The sequence below is a fragment of the Acanthochromis polyacanthus genome, chromosome 8, assembly GCF_021347895.1.
Source record: "Acanthochromis polyacanthus isolate Apoly-LR-REF ecotype Palm Island chromosome 8, KAUST_Apoly_ChrSc, whole genome shotgun sequence".
NCBI classification, from domain to species: Eukaryota; Metazoa; Chordata; class Actinopteri; family Pomacentridae; genus Acanthochromis; species Acanthochromis polyacanthus.
The window spans coordinates 11,146,041-11,161,329 of record NC_067120.1 but is presented as its reverse complement, the minus strand read 5'-3'; the positions used below and the strand labels follow the sequence as shown (position 1 = coordinate 11,161,329).

Here is a 15,289-nt window from a genome sequence, read left to right as displayed (position 1 = left end):
GACTGATAAATCATTGCATTATAGCTTTGTAGCTGCTGCAGGCTTTAACTATATTTTCCATACAGTTTTATAGGAAATTATTATTTTACAACAAAGGCAGATGAATCTGAGTTGACTGAGATGATTAACCCGAGAAGAATGAAGAAAAAGCAATTTCCGATACCCAAATCTGCTTTTACTTGGTGGACTTTTTCTCTAATCTTTGATTTTTGAGGAGACACTTGAACATTTTATTGAAATAAAACCATGTGAGATGTTTAGAGGTATAAATCAGTGTTGGGTGGAGCTGTTGACAGGTCAGAATCTGAAACGGGAGCCAGATTTTGATGCGACACAGACTTTTGTAAAAATTCAGAAATCACAACGGTTGGGAAGCATTTGTTGAATCTTTAACAATGTGTTTTATTTTAGAAGCTTTTATAGTATCTGTTGTGTAAAATCTTTGACTTAAATGCATCTACTAGCTAAATAAATGTAGCACATTAGAAGGTCCCTCTGAATTAAAGTGAAGATTTAAAGAGAAAACAACAACAAATACTTTCGCCTTGGAGCAAGAAGATCCCTGATTCGAGACCCCTCCTGAGCCCGGGATCTTTCTGCATGGAGTTTGCATGTTCTCCCTGTGCATGCGTGGGTTTTCTCCAGGTACTCCGGCTTCCTCCCACAGTCCAAAAACATGCTGAGGTTAATTGGTTACTCTAAATTGCCCGTAGGTGTGAATGTGAGCGTGATTGTGTGTCTGTATATGTAGCCCTGCGACAGACTGGCGACCTGTCCAGGGTGTCCCCTGCCGTCTCCCAAGTCAGCTGGGATAGGCTCCAGCACCCCCCGCAACCCTAGTGAGGATAAAGCTGTGTATAGAGAATGGATGGATGGATGGATGGATGGATGGATGGATGGACAACAACAAATGAAAATACTCAAGTACAACAGAAGCAACCTGCCTTCAAGTTGAACTGGAGCACATACCTTGGCTTTACATGGCAATTACAGGCATGAAGTATTCTGTTTTTCAGTATTTTTCTCTCTGCAAGAGGAGGCAGACAAAGACAGAAGGAGAAAAGAAAAATGGGAATTAAAAGAAAAAGACCCTATATAATGCACTCCGCTTCTCAGTGGGTTAGTGACTGACTGATTTCATAAATCTTTAATTTACCTGCCATTAGTTTATAATATGTTGATTGACTGGAATGATATTCTTCCATAAAGAGTAAAGAAGTTCATCCAAGCATAAAATATCCATTTGTGAACTGGAATTCAAGACATTTATATTATATTTCCTCCAGTAGAGGGCTCTCTACAGTGGCCTGAATGTCGGTTGTCACTTAAAGCAAACAAAAAACACGTATTTTAAAACAGTATGCAACAAAAATGTAACCAAACATAAATCTTATGATAACATGAATGTTAATAAACGTTTTTTGAACAATTTCAAAACGATGTTTATAATATCCAAACATGCTGGCCTTACTACAAAAAACACAGAAAAAAATAAGAAAAAGACAGCATCACAGGAATAGAATTAGTTTGCCATAAATAACACATTTTTGCTCCATAAATAAATTTTAAGTTAACATGAAACCAGAAGGAAATAACAACAGTTGGATGTAAAGTCACACTTGATATGTTCCTATTAGTTGTTTAACAACTTCAAGGAGGAAAACTCACATCTAGACATGTGGCCTGGGCAAAGAGATCAACACAAATGCTGTGAAAGAAAGCCAAAGAAGTTAAAGAGTGAAAGAAAAGGAGCAGGGGTCCATGCAGGAGGAGATTTGCATGGCACCCTCTCTCCCCGGACCCACAGAGGTCCAGGTCTGCAGACGTCACTGGTCGATGATCTTTGTTTTCTCCCCACCTCTCCGAGCAGGAATACAAGTTTATCATCCAGCAGAGACGGGACGCTCTCCTCTGCCGTTCCTCTTCCCCATCTGTCGGCTTGCACTCGGCTACTTCTCCTGTATGGTGGATATCCTGCTTAACACTTCTTTCTTGGATGATATGGGGGATCATTCCAAAAGTAAGGCACTTTTTATTCCACTTCCTCTTATTTCCTGTGGCTTTTTATTTCCACTTTAGTCGGTGTTTAGTTTCCAAACCTGTACAATTAATCGCTGGATGAATGTGCATCTGTGCGTAAAAATGACCGAAAACTATCAGACACACAATATCCTGAAAATAACTTGTCACATTTGGGGTGCTCATGTCTCTAAAGCAATATTTTTTTTAAACTCTCGCGGCCTCTTTATAATAATTCTACAATATTATTTTAAAGGATCTACATATTTTTTGTGCACAATATTCTCTCTGTAAAATTAAAAAGGGTTTAACGGGGATGTCAGGAGGATTAGAAGAGCGCACACAGCCTTGCATTAACGCGTTCCCACTCCGCAGAGAAGTCGGGAATCGCAATGTGTGTGGGCTGTGGAAGTCAGATACACGACCAGTACATCCTGAGAGTCTCCCCGGACCTGGAGTGGCATGCAGCCTGCCTCAAGTGTGCAGAGTGCAGCCAGTATCTGGACGAAACCTGCACTTGCTTCGTTCGGGACGGAAAGACTTACTGTAAAAGAGATTACGCAAGGTAGGAGCTCGCTGACTTTTGTTTTTGTATTATTTCTGCTTATTATGGCATATATTTGTGAGAAGAAAATAAATGTAGAAGGCCAAATGCGTTGAGATAAAATAATATTCAGACCTAAATCAAGACGCATGGTGATGAAAGTGAGCAAAATTGCGCATCATAAAGTGCAAACTTTAATCAGATTTCTGTTTCACATTTACATTTTTTTTAATCTTTTCCTGTAATTATTATACCAAGTAATAGCTTTGTCCTCGTTCTGTCCGGTGCATGATCCAAAATCAGCATCAGATTTGTTTAAATCGAGGTATCGTGTATTGCACCAGTAGCTGCATCTCCGTGCTCCATTTTCCAGGTTATTTGGCATCAAATGCGCAAAGTGTAACATGGGCTTCTGCAGCAGCGACCTGGTGATGAGAGCCCGGGACAACGTGTATCACATGGAGTGTTTTCGGTGCTCGGTGTGCAGCCGGCACCTCCTGCCGGGGGACGAGTTCTCCCTGCAGGACGACGAGCTGCTGTGCCGGGCGGACCACGGCTTGCTGGTGGAGAGGGCCTCTGCAGGGAGCCCGCTGAGCCCCGGGAACATCCACAGCAGACCGTTGCACATCTCAGGTACGAGCTGGATCTCTGCACACACCAGGAAATTATTATTATTATTGTTAGTATTATTATTAATATTAATTTTCTGGTATGTGCAGAGTATTCGTATTATTGTTATTATGCAGGAAGTTGTGTATTTCTTGCAAAACTGTGTTAATTTTGAAGGCAAAATCTGAGTCCACTAAATAATCATAATTCTTTTATGTGAATCCACATATAGGTTTCGATCAGACATGTCCATATTATTCACTATTTCATTCCATGTTTGGCCTCAAGATTTAAACTTCCTGCGTCTTTGGAACCATAAAGACTTTGCAGCAGCCTAATAATCAGCAGAGCTCATATTTTCATTTTCATAACGACCCACTGTGAAAATTCTATATTCCACTGGCTATTTAGTGCTTTAATTTCGTGTCTACTATTTCTGGATGTCAAACAGTAATTTAAATTATTTTTGCTCTACCCTCAGACCCAGTGTCGGTCCGGCACCCACCTCATCACCGCAACCACGTCCACAAACAGTCCGAGAAGACCACCAGAGTCCGGACGGTGCTGAACGAGAAGCAGCTCCACACCCTGCGGACCTGCTACAACGCCAACCCGAGGCCGGACGCCCTGATGAAGGAGCAGCTGGTGGAGATGACCGGCCTGAGCCCCAGAGTGATCCGCGTCTGGTTCCAGAACAAGCGCTGCAAGGACAAGAAGAGGTCCATCCTGATGAAGCAGCTCCAGCAGCAGCAACCCAGCGACAAAACCGTGAGGAAAAACACATTTTTACACTAAACTTTTAAAAAATATATAACTGCAATTTAAATTCCCAAATTCAATGCATCTGTTTTCAGTTTTGTGCAGTGGCTTTCTGTTGCACTTTTCATTTTAAAATATGGAAAACTCAGCATCAGTATGTCTGGATGTGCATGCAACCAAATTCTGCTCATGTAGTCAATAACGTTGCTAAATAAGAAAAAAATAAATGACAATGCTGCTTGAGAAAAACTAACACAGAACTAGCACAAACAGAAATAAAATCATTTTTTTCCTGATAAATGTGAACAAAAACGCAGGAAATTAAATGATCCATGACGCAAATTATATTTTTTAAAAGTCATAAATTGCACTATTTTAGTCTCTAGTAACCGCTTTTCCCGTCTTTTTTCCACTGTGCAGTTAATAGTGTATTTTCATTAATTAAAAATAATTATAAATTGAACTAAAATGACTTGCAGAATGGAAATGAATCCTCTTCATCCAGTTACAGCTGAGCGCTGCTCCACAGCCTCATATATGTATCATATTATTGTGCATTTCTGCAGATTAGATGTTACCCATCGATCATAAAATTCAATACTTTTCTGCAATTTCATTTTGTTGTCTGCTGCTTTTCTCATAATGATGAAAAAGTAAACATGTAGCCCAGTTTTTTATTGATCTCAAGTGGCTTAAAAGCACAATATCCTCCATCCTGAAGTAACTTTATCCGTTTTTAAGCCAATATCTGAAGGAAATGCGTGTTTTTATCCCTCCTGAAGAATCTGCAGGGCCTCACAGGGACACCTCTGGTGGCAGGCAGTCCCATCCGGCACGACAACACCGTGCAGGGGAATCCTGTGGAGGTGCAGACCTACCAGCCTCCTTGGAAAACTCTCAGCGATTTCGCCCTGCAGACCGACCTGGACCAGCCTGCCTTCCAGCAACTGGTAGGATTATATCAGAAATAAATCATAACACAATGAGAATACCAGGCTTGTATTTACAGAGAGATGGAAACAATAAAACAATATTAAAATTAATTCATTCTAAGGACTATTTCTGGTTAAGCTGATGGTCCAGTAAAGGCATTCGCTTGGTGATGAAGCTAAAGGTGGCCCTCATTTCGTTCAAAAGATGATAGAATAATCACAAAATTATAGTCTTCAGTGGGGAAAAAAATCTGCTTTTGTGCCAAACTCATTCCCCACGTGGAGTCACTTGATATACTGGTCATATCGGTGATATGATGGAGTCTCCAGAGGCTGATGGAGTGATACATTTTCACATTTTAGTAGATAAAGAGCCCTCATACTGTGGAGAAACTAATAAATAAAAAAAACAACAACATCTCCTCACACTCCTCAAGTGTTGAAATCTCAGTTCAGAAATGCTTCTTAAAGCATCAAACATTTATCATCACACCCAGCTGATTTACCTTCTCGCTCTTTCTCCCCTGCAGGTGTCTTTCTCCGAGTCGGGCTCTCTGGGAAACTCCTCGGGCAGTGATGTGACCTCTCTGTCCTCACAGTTACCGGACACACCGAACAGTATGGTGCCGAGTCCCGTGGACACGTGAGGAGGCCCCCGGGGTCAGCTGGAGGCCCCCGGAGCTCTCAGCCACACAGGAATGCGCAAAAAGGCAGCGACGTCCAATCGAGAAAAACCCAACCAGGGACCATGCTGGGTGGATTATGCTGGAGGATACACTCGGGTTGGAGGATATGATTGGAGGTCTGACTGTACATCCAGGCGTTTTATCTCACTGTCCTGTTCAGTGACACTTCGGCAGGGACACGGTGGACGCTTCAGGCTTTGGGACAAACGCGCCTTTGTTTTTTCTACCACGATGCCAACACCTGAACTGGACAAAAAAACACGGGAATATGTGGTGGGAGCCTGTTCCGGAGGTCTGACTGCTTACAGTATGTTTGTCAGGAAAAATCCAAGCTGTGTAGATGTGCATGATTTGTAAGTTTCACTCTTGTAAATTATTGAAACAGATGAGAGAGAGAGGGAGAGAAAGAGATGCGCATTCGTGGCGCGTTCTCCAAGAAAATAAGTTATTATTATTTATTATGAGGACAGAGGTAGCTGAGCTTATCAATTAAACAATTGATTATTGCATGCAAAAATCCATTTGTTCCATAAACGTGCAGAGGAATTTTAATTATGGTCGGAGAAATAAATCAGTTTTATGGGGAATGGAAATGAATGTGCTGCTTATGGTGCTATTTAAAGTGGAGGGTTGGAGAAACTCTTTAGCTTAGATATATTTAAAGCATTTTATGATGCAAATAAGTTCTGGGAAATGGAAAAGTGAATATTGCAAAAGTTCAGTCGACCTTTTTTTTGGGTGTGCAACTTTGCGAGAAAAAACTGGGCAGCTGAACGGGTAAGTAGCAGCTTGTTTAAGTTTGAAAACCTGTTTAGTTTCTGTGCCAAGTGGATCAATGACTGATGGATCACAAGATATAATGAATCATTTGGCCTGTGTGTCATGGGTCAGTGAATCAGACACAATAGGTGGACTCCTGCTTAGTTTTTTTTTTTTTTTTTTTAATATTCTGGTCACATCAGCTACTATTATGACTCCCTTCAACTCTTTTTATAGCAGATAGTGCGTAAAGTTTGACTCCAGTTATATTCCAGAGTGATGAAACGATCAAATTAGTCTTTAAGATAAATGTCACAGTGTCACACACACCTGAGGCCCACGGTTTGGCTGCAAGTCTAGACGCAGTCACCGGCGGCTCCTTATCTCCATCTGGCATCACCTGCAAAGGATCCGCAACAAAACGCGCAGCAGCTCCGAGAGGACTCCCAGCCCGAGGACGCATCCTGGCGTGTCTTGAGTTTATTTTCATTCCAGTAGGAATCCTGAGCGACAAATAGCCGCTGGACAAGAGAGCAGGCAGGTCAAGCCCGGGACTGACACACTACACCCTCAACAATTTGTTGGGGAGGATCGGCTTTTATCAGCAAAGGAAGGGGAGTCAGTCTGAAATTAAAAATCCCGATAAAGAGCTTCAGACATGCAGGGAAACAGTTAATCTGTGAGCATTAAGATCAGAGTAGAATGTTAGTTAGAAAAAATATTAGACAGGGTTGTACAGTGGTATTCTCATGAAAAAAAGGATAAAAAAAATACACAGAATTTTAAAAAGCATATTTTGGTAATTTTTTGGCAGCATTAATATTAAATAGCTCCCAACTTTCCAACACTGCTTTCAATCTGAAATTGGAAAAAACAAAACTGGAAGACAGTCACAGCAGCTTCACAGTGATTTGAAAAGCACATGAAAGTTTTGTTTTTAACCATATCTTTTGCAGCTTCATCCACAGTTGTTATTGAAAGTAAATACTGTCAAAATATATATGGATTTTTTTTCTTTTTACACATTTTCCCTAAAAGGTGTCAGTTTCTGAGGGCTGCAAATTCACACCAGTTCATATGTAATTTATGCTGCTTTGAAATTCAATTACAGAATCAGTTTTCTACAAATTGCAATTGTCCAATAATTCCTAAACCACAAACAAATCTTCATTATGCAAGTCAATGCTACCACAAAGCCAGACCAACAGCAGAAATGTTTGCAGATTCTGCACATAATAAAACTGAAGAGCAGTGATTTATAACCAGAAGTCTTTTTATTTTAAATTATAACTCAATAAATTATATTAATTTGTAAGTTCCTTCTAACAAAGAGAGAAGGGAAAGAAAACAACAGGAACATGAAAAACACAACTTTTAAACACATATTTGCAATCAAGGCAGGTCATTAAACTTGGAACTGGCATCAGGTAGAACAGAGAAAACATTCTGGCCATTCACATTCAAAAAAAATATCCAGAAAACAACAAATGAACACAAACAGTATAGAAGGAAAGGTTTGGCAAAACATAAATTACAGTAGAAGTCAATACTTTAGGTTCAGACAGTCATTGTTTGGAAAATGGAACCATTTCTATCTACAACAGGAACAAAGAGAAATGTGTGGCTTATTTAGATGTCACATGGAGTATTTGTGCGTGTGTTCTAACTGCAAGGTACAAATAAGACATTTTGTGCAAAATTCTTCTTAACCCTCGATCTGATTTCTAGGAAATCATAACAGATGAATCAACACATATGATAAGGCTTCTTTTAACAAAGTCTGAAGAACACAACATTTAATCAGACTTAACGTCACAAACAAACAAAAAACACCTCCACACAGTGTCTTCAGAAATGGTTAGATTGTGCTTTTCCAGCGCCATCACTCCTCCTGCTTCTTGAGAAAAAACTGCAGCGCTGAATCCCACTGATCTCTTGGAAAGCGGTTGGACAGTTCACAGTAATCCAGTAGCTGGGAAACTGTACAGACAGAAGGGAACGACTATATTATACACCGGGTGTCCAACAGGAATCCTTAATCCTTTTAAAAGGGAGTGTAAAATTTCACTAAGAAAAAAACAAAACAAAAAACATAATAAAACCTAGCGTTGAAATAGACTGGGGGAATAACAAACACGCAAAATAACAACCTTTTATAGACAAACATTAAAATAAATTTTTACAGAATTCTAAATATTACAGTTTATCCATCATTTTGTTACTGATTTTCAGAATAACTTACCCATTTTACTTGCTTTAGTGTCTGATTCCTTCTCGTTTGCAGCACAGTCCTGGGAGAAAATAAATGTTAGCGCCACCAAACAATCCAAAGTACACTGCAGGTCTATGTAATATTAGAATGATTCGGATGAAATTTCATTGGGCTCATCTTACGTTAATTAAATAAAACAAGTTACCAGGAAAGAAAACAAAATTTATTCAAGCTAAAGCTGCCACAGAGGTTCCATCTCATTGAGATTTACTCAGCACGCTGAACCATCCTGGATTAAAACTGTTCCACTCGGAGGAATGTTCCTGAGGTTACCTCGGACACGAGGGCAGCGGGGCCAGATACCATGCATTATTACCTTGTTTGAAAGAAATGACAATGGCTTGTCTCCCTTTGAATGGGGGCTAATCTGTGTCTAAACAGTGGTGGTTACAGAGTGGCGAGGGCCTTGTTGTCAGGAGGAAGATGAAGGAGACGAGCTGTTTACTGGGAGTTGAACCAGTGGCAGGTAAATCCACAGTGAAGGAAACCATTTATCTTTGTGAAAGCCTGCGTGTTAGAGATTCACCGGGGGGCAGATGAGCAGTCGTCAATCAGCTGATGCACGGAGGTTTTCTTCTGATGTGAAAGATTAACCGGGTTTGGATGTTCTACGTATTTTGGAGCATGAGACTCCTGAGGCCAAAGAGGATGTTTTTGCTCATTTGTTGCATTTTAAATACATCCAGAGTGTGCCAAAAGTAGGCTTACACTTCACAGGTATGCATTTTACAATTTTTAAAAACATTTCTTTGGGGAAGGGGGTGTGTTAACGGCTCCTTGTCATGATGTGTGCACTTGGATGGCATTTTCACACTTCTAACACCACTTTAGTAGCCACTTTCTTTGCTTTTGATTTAATTTGCTTGCCATTGCTCACAACTCCTGTAAAATAATAAAAAATTAAACCCATAAAAATCAAACCCAAAATTGGAAGAAATAGTGAAACAACATCTTCTAAACATGAATAAGGTATATGGAGTCCTGGTTTGGATAAATTAGATCTAAAACATGAAACAAATACTTATGGCCACCCTGTATATTTTTGAACATACTTTTCACTTTGAGCTCGAGACACCCCTTTTATTCCCGAGTTTTTCTTTTACGCTGCAACACTTGTTCTTTTGGTCTTGACATAACAACTACTGCATTTTTCGTTTAAGCGTGTCATGATGCAAAGTAGACGCACATGTCCTTATTTACCTGAATGAACGTGGCCAGCAGCACGCAGCTCATCTCCTGCTGCAGGATGACCTTGTTCTGAGAGTTGTTGTAGCAGGCGGAGATGAGGGAGGGAAAGAGCACTCTGATGAGGCGTGGGTGGCTGAAGTACTGGAAGGGCAGCTGACACAGTTTCTGCAACACGCTGGGCTGGCGGCCAGACTGCACTATCACCTGGAACACACAGGGAGCAGAGCCAGTCAGTCACTAAGCCAGTCAGTGGCACTGCTGGCTGTAAATCAAAGCCTCCGTGCCCCGCCCACATGTAAATCTGCCACTAAAACAACACACAAACAGCCATTAGGAGGAGACCTGAGGGGCACAGCCTCCCACCGCACAATTACAGGCCATAAAACACAATGATGGGATGTTTTGTTGCAAAACGGCAATAGCAGAGCTGCTGTAACACGAGAGGGAAAATGAGACATGTGAAATGATGTCATCGTCAGCGGTTGAAACTTCACTTTCAAGTTTTGTGTTAAGCTTCTTAAGCAACGCTCCGGCATGGAGTCTGTGCAGGAGTGAAGCTCAGGTTGAGAGGGCAAACGCAGTGCAACGGGGGTACGAAGGGGTGGGGCGGCGGGTGAAAGGCAGGGTGAGCGAACCTCTACCAACAGTGTGGCCACCCCCACTTTAAGAAATGAGCAATACCATTAGTGGTATTTTCACCCCGCCGACATCCTGCGCTCCATCACGGCCCGTCAATCACACACCATCACATCCGGGCCACCAGTATTAAAACCAAATCACTCCCAGCCTCATTTGATTAGAAAAGGGGGCTGCTGTGAAGGAAGGCCCCCAGCCTAATGCTCTGGTCATCTCCCCTGAGCTCGAGAGGACCATCAGCGCCCGTCTGAGAGCCACAAGGTCAACGTGTTAAATCCTGGATGAAAAAAAAATGCTCCACTGCTTCACAGGTACAGACTGCAGGACTGGTGTGGGGGGGCTCCACACCAATGGAAACCAGAAGGGCAAGGTGAGGTCCCCAAGTCACAGTGACATAAATTCACAGGATTTACAAGATTTTAAAAATACAGTCCCTAATACTCTTCCATTGGTTTCTCCTTTGATAATGCACTCGGAGTTTGAGCAGCAGGATAAACAAAGCGATAATTCACCGCTTTTATCAGTTCAAGGCAAAGCTTCTCAGAGCTGTCCTCTACAGCGGAGTTCAAAGGGACACAAAACAGTGTCATTACCTATTATTATTTGTTTAAAGAACCCACATGGACAGGTCAAACAATCTGACCTCTAACGCATTACAAATACTTGAGAACGTGAAGAGCTTTTAATTTGTCAACGAAAAATCTAAGTGTTCATTTTTGAAGTTACAACAAAGTATGATTTGCCTCCGTCCTGGTGTGTGTCACAGTGAAATACTGAAGTGAAGGATAAACTTTACTATAATACAAATATAAAAACTGCAACAGAACAAAAAAAAAAACAATTTTCCTCACTCCATTTTAGTATTTGTTTCTGCCCCTTCTTTAAAACTTTATTTTACAAAGGAATTTAGGACAAATCTATCCGTGCAGGAAGAAAAAAACCCAGTAGGCTCTGGTTGTTTTCAAACGTAGAGCTGCTTATTTTCACAGCATGAAGTTGTAGCATTTTCATGGTATTTTTTCACTAAATCATACATCATATGTTATCTTGCCTGTTGCTACGCTGCCCAAAGACAAACTGGCAATGAGGGCACATAAATTTCTGCAGCTTCTGCATTCAGCAGAAAGCCAAAACTACGATTCTGCAAAAGCTAAGAATCTCGTCATTCTTGCGTTTTAATCCAGAGCATTTATGTCGGGGTGTCATAATTTAACACCACAGCGAGTGTTGCATGTTTGACTTGGAGCTCTGTGGGGATCCAACCCACAAATCACCCAGCGATCTCATAATCCTCCGCTACGCACAATTCCATCTTCAGCTGCCTAAACAAATTGTCCACCCTCAAGTGCCTGACGCACAAAGACATAAAACAAAGCCTGGTGGTAGAGTCTGGAGGTAGAAACAGAGTCGCCTGCCAACTTTCCACGCCTCTACCAGGTGAAGAGCAACACCAGAGACCGAAAAGGCTTCCAACCACAGATTATTCCGTAGTGTTTCTTCTCCCAGCTCAGCTGAAGTATCTGCAGCATAAAGCCTGACATCATAAAACTAACACAATGCGTCTGAATCCATGCATCTGGTCCACATGTAATGCAGACCCTGTAAAAACTCAAGTGTCTTGGCTGCTCTGCTCTTTCTTAAGTTCAGAGACCTGGCATTTTCAAACGGTTTTATGACGCTTTCATTACATAACTTCCTCACAACGACAACAAAGAGTGTGTAAAGTTAATGTTCTGAAACAAACAAATGCCTGGGAAAACCCACAGTCGAGGCAGAACCCAAAGTTAAAGCAGAGATTTTTTTTTTTTTTTTTTGGGGGGGGGGGGGGGGGGGGGGACAGCCTTCATCCAGGCCCACAATAAAGCCCAAGTCTCAAATAACACAACTAGCCTGCATGCATGAGGCTGCAGCGTGGGCTTATTTATTCATTTGTCACTGCACAAATATAATCATATATTTGTATTGTCACAATTCTTCATGAGCAGAAGTATTTCCATTCATCTTTGTGTCTAGACAGCACAAAACACCACAGGAGGAACCAGAGCCAAAGTAAGGCCATATATCTGACACTTGAATCCACAATATAAACCAGATCCAGTGGAACTCCTTTACTGATAAGACATGCAGCACCGCAGACAGTGCAAAGCCACGCTAGTCAAAGAAGTGTTTAGTGCTTATTTACAACATTTACAATGGCTTACTGAGACGCACACAGGACACTGTGTAAACTGCCTTTGGACAATTGGCAGGTGGTGAAGCAGACATTGACAAAGACACTCCAACTTGACGTTTGAGGTAACTGTCAGTTGTTTTAAGGTCCCCTAAAACACAAAAAAGCCCAATAACTCTTTAATTATCTCCATGAACTGACGCTGTCAGTTCCATCCCAGATCAGACTGCTGATAATTCTGCTCTGAAACTAACCTGACGACAGTGTTACAGACAAATGGAAGCTCTTTACTGAAAGGTTTGCAAGGATAAAAATGTCCTCAGCTTCACTTAAAGTCAGCTGGACCTGCGTTCACCCTTGAAGCAGAGTGTAAATCATCTACCGAGCTAACAATCAGGCACTCTCCTGCCAGTTAGTGTGTGTGTGTGTTTCTCTGCCTCTGTTTACTCTGCTGGGTGATACGGAGTGTGTATTCCTCACTGCTGGCTCCCAATGGTCTGCACGAGCTGCACTTACCCTGCAGGCAGTGAGGGCTTGGTTGTCTTGGCAGTAATGGACTGCTGAAGGAAGAGTTTCAACATCAGGTTAACAGGAATTACAGGCCTAAAGCTTGGCTTGGGCCTGCAGGGCAGAGGAAACGCCCTCAAAGAGAATGGGAAGAAGAGGACTGACCCCACAGATAAGGCTGAGCTCTGGGGATGTGTGTGGGATGTTCAGCCGAGTGGCGATCCATAGCTCATGTGATGGTTGCTGCTATGAAGAAAGCAGTTTACGAAACACAAGCACAGAGGAGTCAGGTAATTTCAGGAGCTGGTACAGGGAGAACTATCCCATTACATTTATAAAACACCCACGCGCTACCTGAAATTAAGCCTGTTTGTGTGTGCGTATGTGTTATGGACATAACTGCATTTGTGTGGGGCTCTGCTTGCGTGTGTGTGGCCGTTTTCCATGGACTGAAAAACACCCAAAGTTATCTTAAGATTTCCACACTCTGAAATTACTCGCGTCTTTCTAAAAAGCAAGCAGGAATCAGGTGGGTTAACATGTCACCAGTTTACAATTACAGTCCCGTCAGCTCAGAGATTCAACAGATCATCACTGCGGATGAATCACAAATGAATCACCGTATTTAAAGAAGAGGAGATTACCGGTATGTATCTCTTCAGTGAAAACACAGGACCAGCTGCATGTCAGTTACGAAATAGGCTGCATTTGTTCTGTGTTGTTTTGTCATAAGGTCTCTGTCGATGCACCCAACAGACAATGGAACATATGGCTACATGGCTCAGTGACCCCCACCATAACCAGAGATGCACTTATACAAACACACAAGCCTACATATGTCACTCTCCCAATGGCTTTTTGTGTGACAAGGTGAATTATTCATGCCCCTCTAGAGCAGAGGGAATACATCACTATGTATAGTGCCGCTTCAAAGTTCTGCTTTTTATGAGCAGCTTTATTTCTAGAGCATATATATAAACAAAAGCTGGTGTGCCGACAGTGAATCAGCAGTCTATGCGACCGCACAGGCCCCGGATCGGGCCGCTTTTGTGTTCTGCCAATGCTTACATTAGCTTGAGAAAAGCTCAAGCTGCTCTAAATATTCTCCTTAACGCCATCCATCTTGGTGCAGAAGTGAATGGACGCATTCCAGGAACTGGACCACTGGCAAAGATCAACTCTGTGTGACGGTTGTGTGGGATCTTATTTCCTGACAATCTATACTCCAATATGTTTTTTTTTTTCATACCAAAACGCAAGGTAAGATGATTTTTTTTGGCTTTCTCTCAAAATTTTCTTACTGGCAATACCCACAATGTGAAAGAATGACAGATTTTGCATTAAATTAGCAACATACAAATGTTATTTTTACAAAATACAGAGCACAGCCGCCCTGTTAATGTTACTGTGGGCATACAAAGATGAATAGTCTGTCACATGCTTAATTTAATCATCAGTCCTTATTCAATTATTCAATATAATATGCAAATTGGATCTACAATGACCAACAAATGCTAATTCTGTACATCAGAATAATTAGATTGGATCATAGCAGAGAGGATGGCTAAAGTGGCACAGACAGGAGGAGGCACGTTTTAACCAGAAATAAAAAAAATTGGCAAATTAGAATCAGTAATCAGCCTATAAACTGTTGTGATGGGCGCTGACTGCGATTGTGGGGGCATAAATGACATATCAGAGGCTGAAGCTGTGGCTGCTGCCCATGTGGGACAGGCTTAGCTTAATCAAAGCCCAGCCAACTGTAGCATGGCTAATCAGGGGCCCGGTAGACGGACCATGCATGACAGCCAATTACACAGCAGCCAGGTCTGCTTCATCACATCCTGCTCACTTCCATAGAGCCCCCTAAGTAGTTGTAACACCGTGGCCAGCACGCCGCGCTACTCTACCAGGAGGGAACAATGGCTCACTCTGTGGAACAATAAACGACACACAGACCAAAAGCAGGAAGGTGCCAAGGCATGAATCTTTTAACAGGTGCTTTTTGTTACGACTACAAAACTACACCCTTTTTCTGACAAATAATGCATGAGAAGAACAATAAGATGATATTACCGGGCTCTTCTGACTCAATAGACAGCTTTACACAAGCAAAAGCATTGAATGTAATTAAACAATTAGCAGACAGATGACAGAAAATCTATTACAATTTCTGTAGCTGACTAACTGTATTAAGTAGAGTTGAAA

The 15,289-nt window shown here is 41.7% G+C and overlaps 2 protein-coding genes across 4 annotated transcripts in view; one reads left to right on the top strand and one right to left on the bottom strand.

The window, feature by feature from the left end:
* Positions 1-1,658: 1,658 nt before the first annotated feature.
* isl2a (ISL LIM homeobox 2a) lies at positions 1,659-6,142 on the top strand. Its single transcript, XM_022189667.2, has 6 exons — positions 1,659-2,020; positions 2,395-2,584; positions 2,937-3,196; positions 3,654-3,940; positions 4,714-4,881; positions 5,394-6,142. The coding sequence occupies exons 1-6, from the start codon at positions 1,762-1,764 to the stop codon at positions 5,508-5,510; spliced, it is 1,281 nt and encodes a 426-aa protein (XP_022045359.2). The 5' UTR covers positions 1,659-1,761; the 3' UTR covers positions 5,511-6,142.
* Positions 6,143-7,563: 1,421 nt separating this feature from the next.
* Positions 7,564-15,289, bottom strand: part of scaper (S-phase cyclin A-associated protein in the ER) — a 61,630-nt gene continuing 53,904 nt past the window's right edge. For all 3 annotated transcript variants that reach the window (XM_051951615.1, XM_051951617.1, XM_051951616.1), the window contains 3 exons: positions 9,781-9,972; positions 8,551-8,599; positions 7,564-8,288 (listed from right to left, as the gene is read on the bottom strand). In XM_051951615.1, coding sequence (XP_051807575.1) covers positions 8,191-8,288; positions 8,551-8,599; positions 9,781-9,972 — 339 coding nt within the window. In that variant the 3' untranslated portion in view covers positions 7,564-8,190. The remainder of the gene's footprint in view (positions 8,289-8,550; positions 8,600-9,780; positions 9,973-15,289) is intronic.

Coding starts and splice junctions, on each gene's coding strand:
- isl2a (XM_022189667.2), top strand. CDS start 1,762: ATGCAGGAGGAGATTTGCATGGCACCCTCTCTCCCCGGACCCACAGAG. Junction 3,941..4,713: donor AGCAACCCAGCGACAAAACC/GTGAGGAAAAAC, acceptor TCCCTCCTGAAG/AATCTGCAGGGCCTCACAGG. Junction 4,882..5,393: donor AGCCTGCCTTCCAGCAACTG/GTAGGATTATAT, acceptor TCTCCCCTGCAG/GTGTCTTTCTCCGAGTCGGG.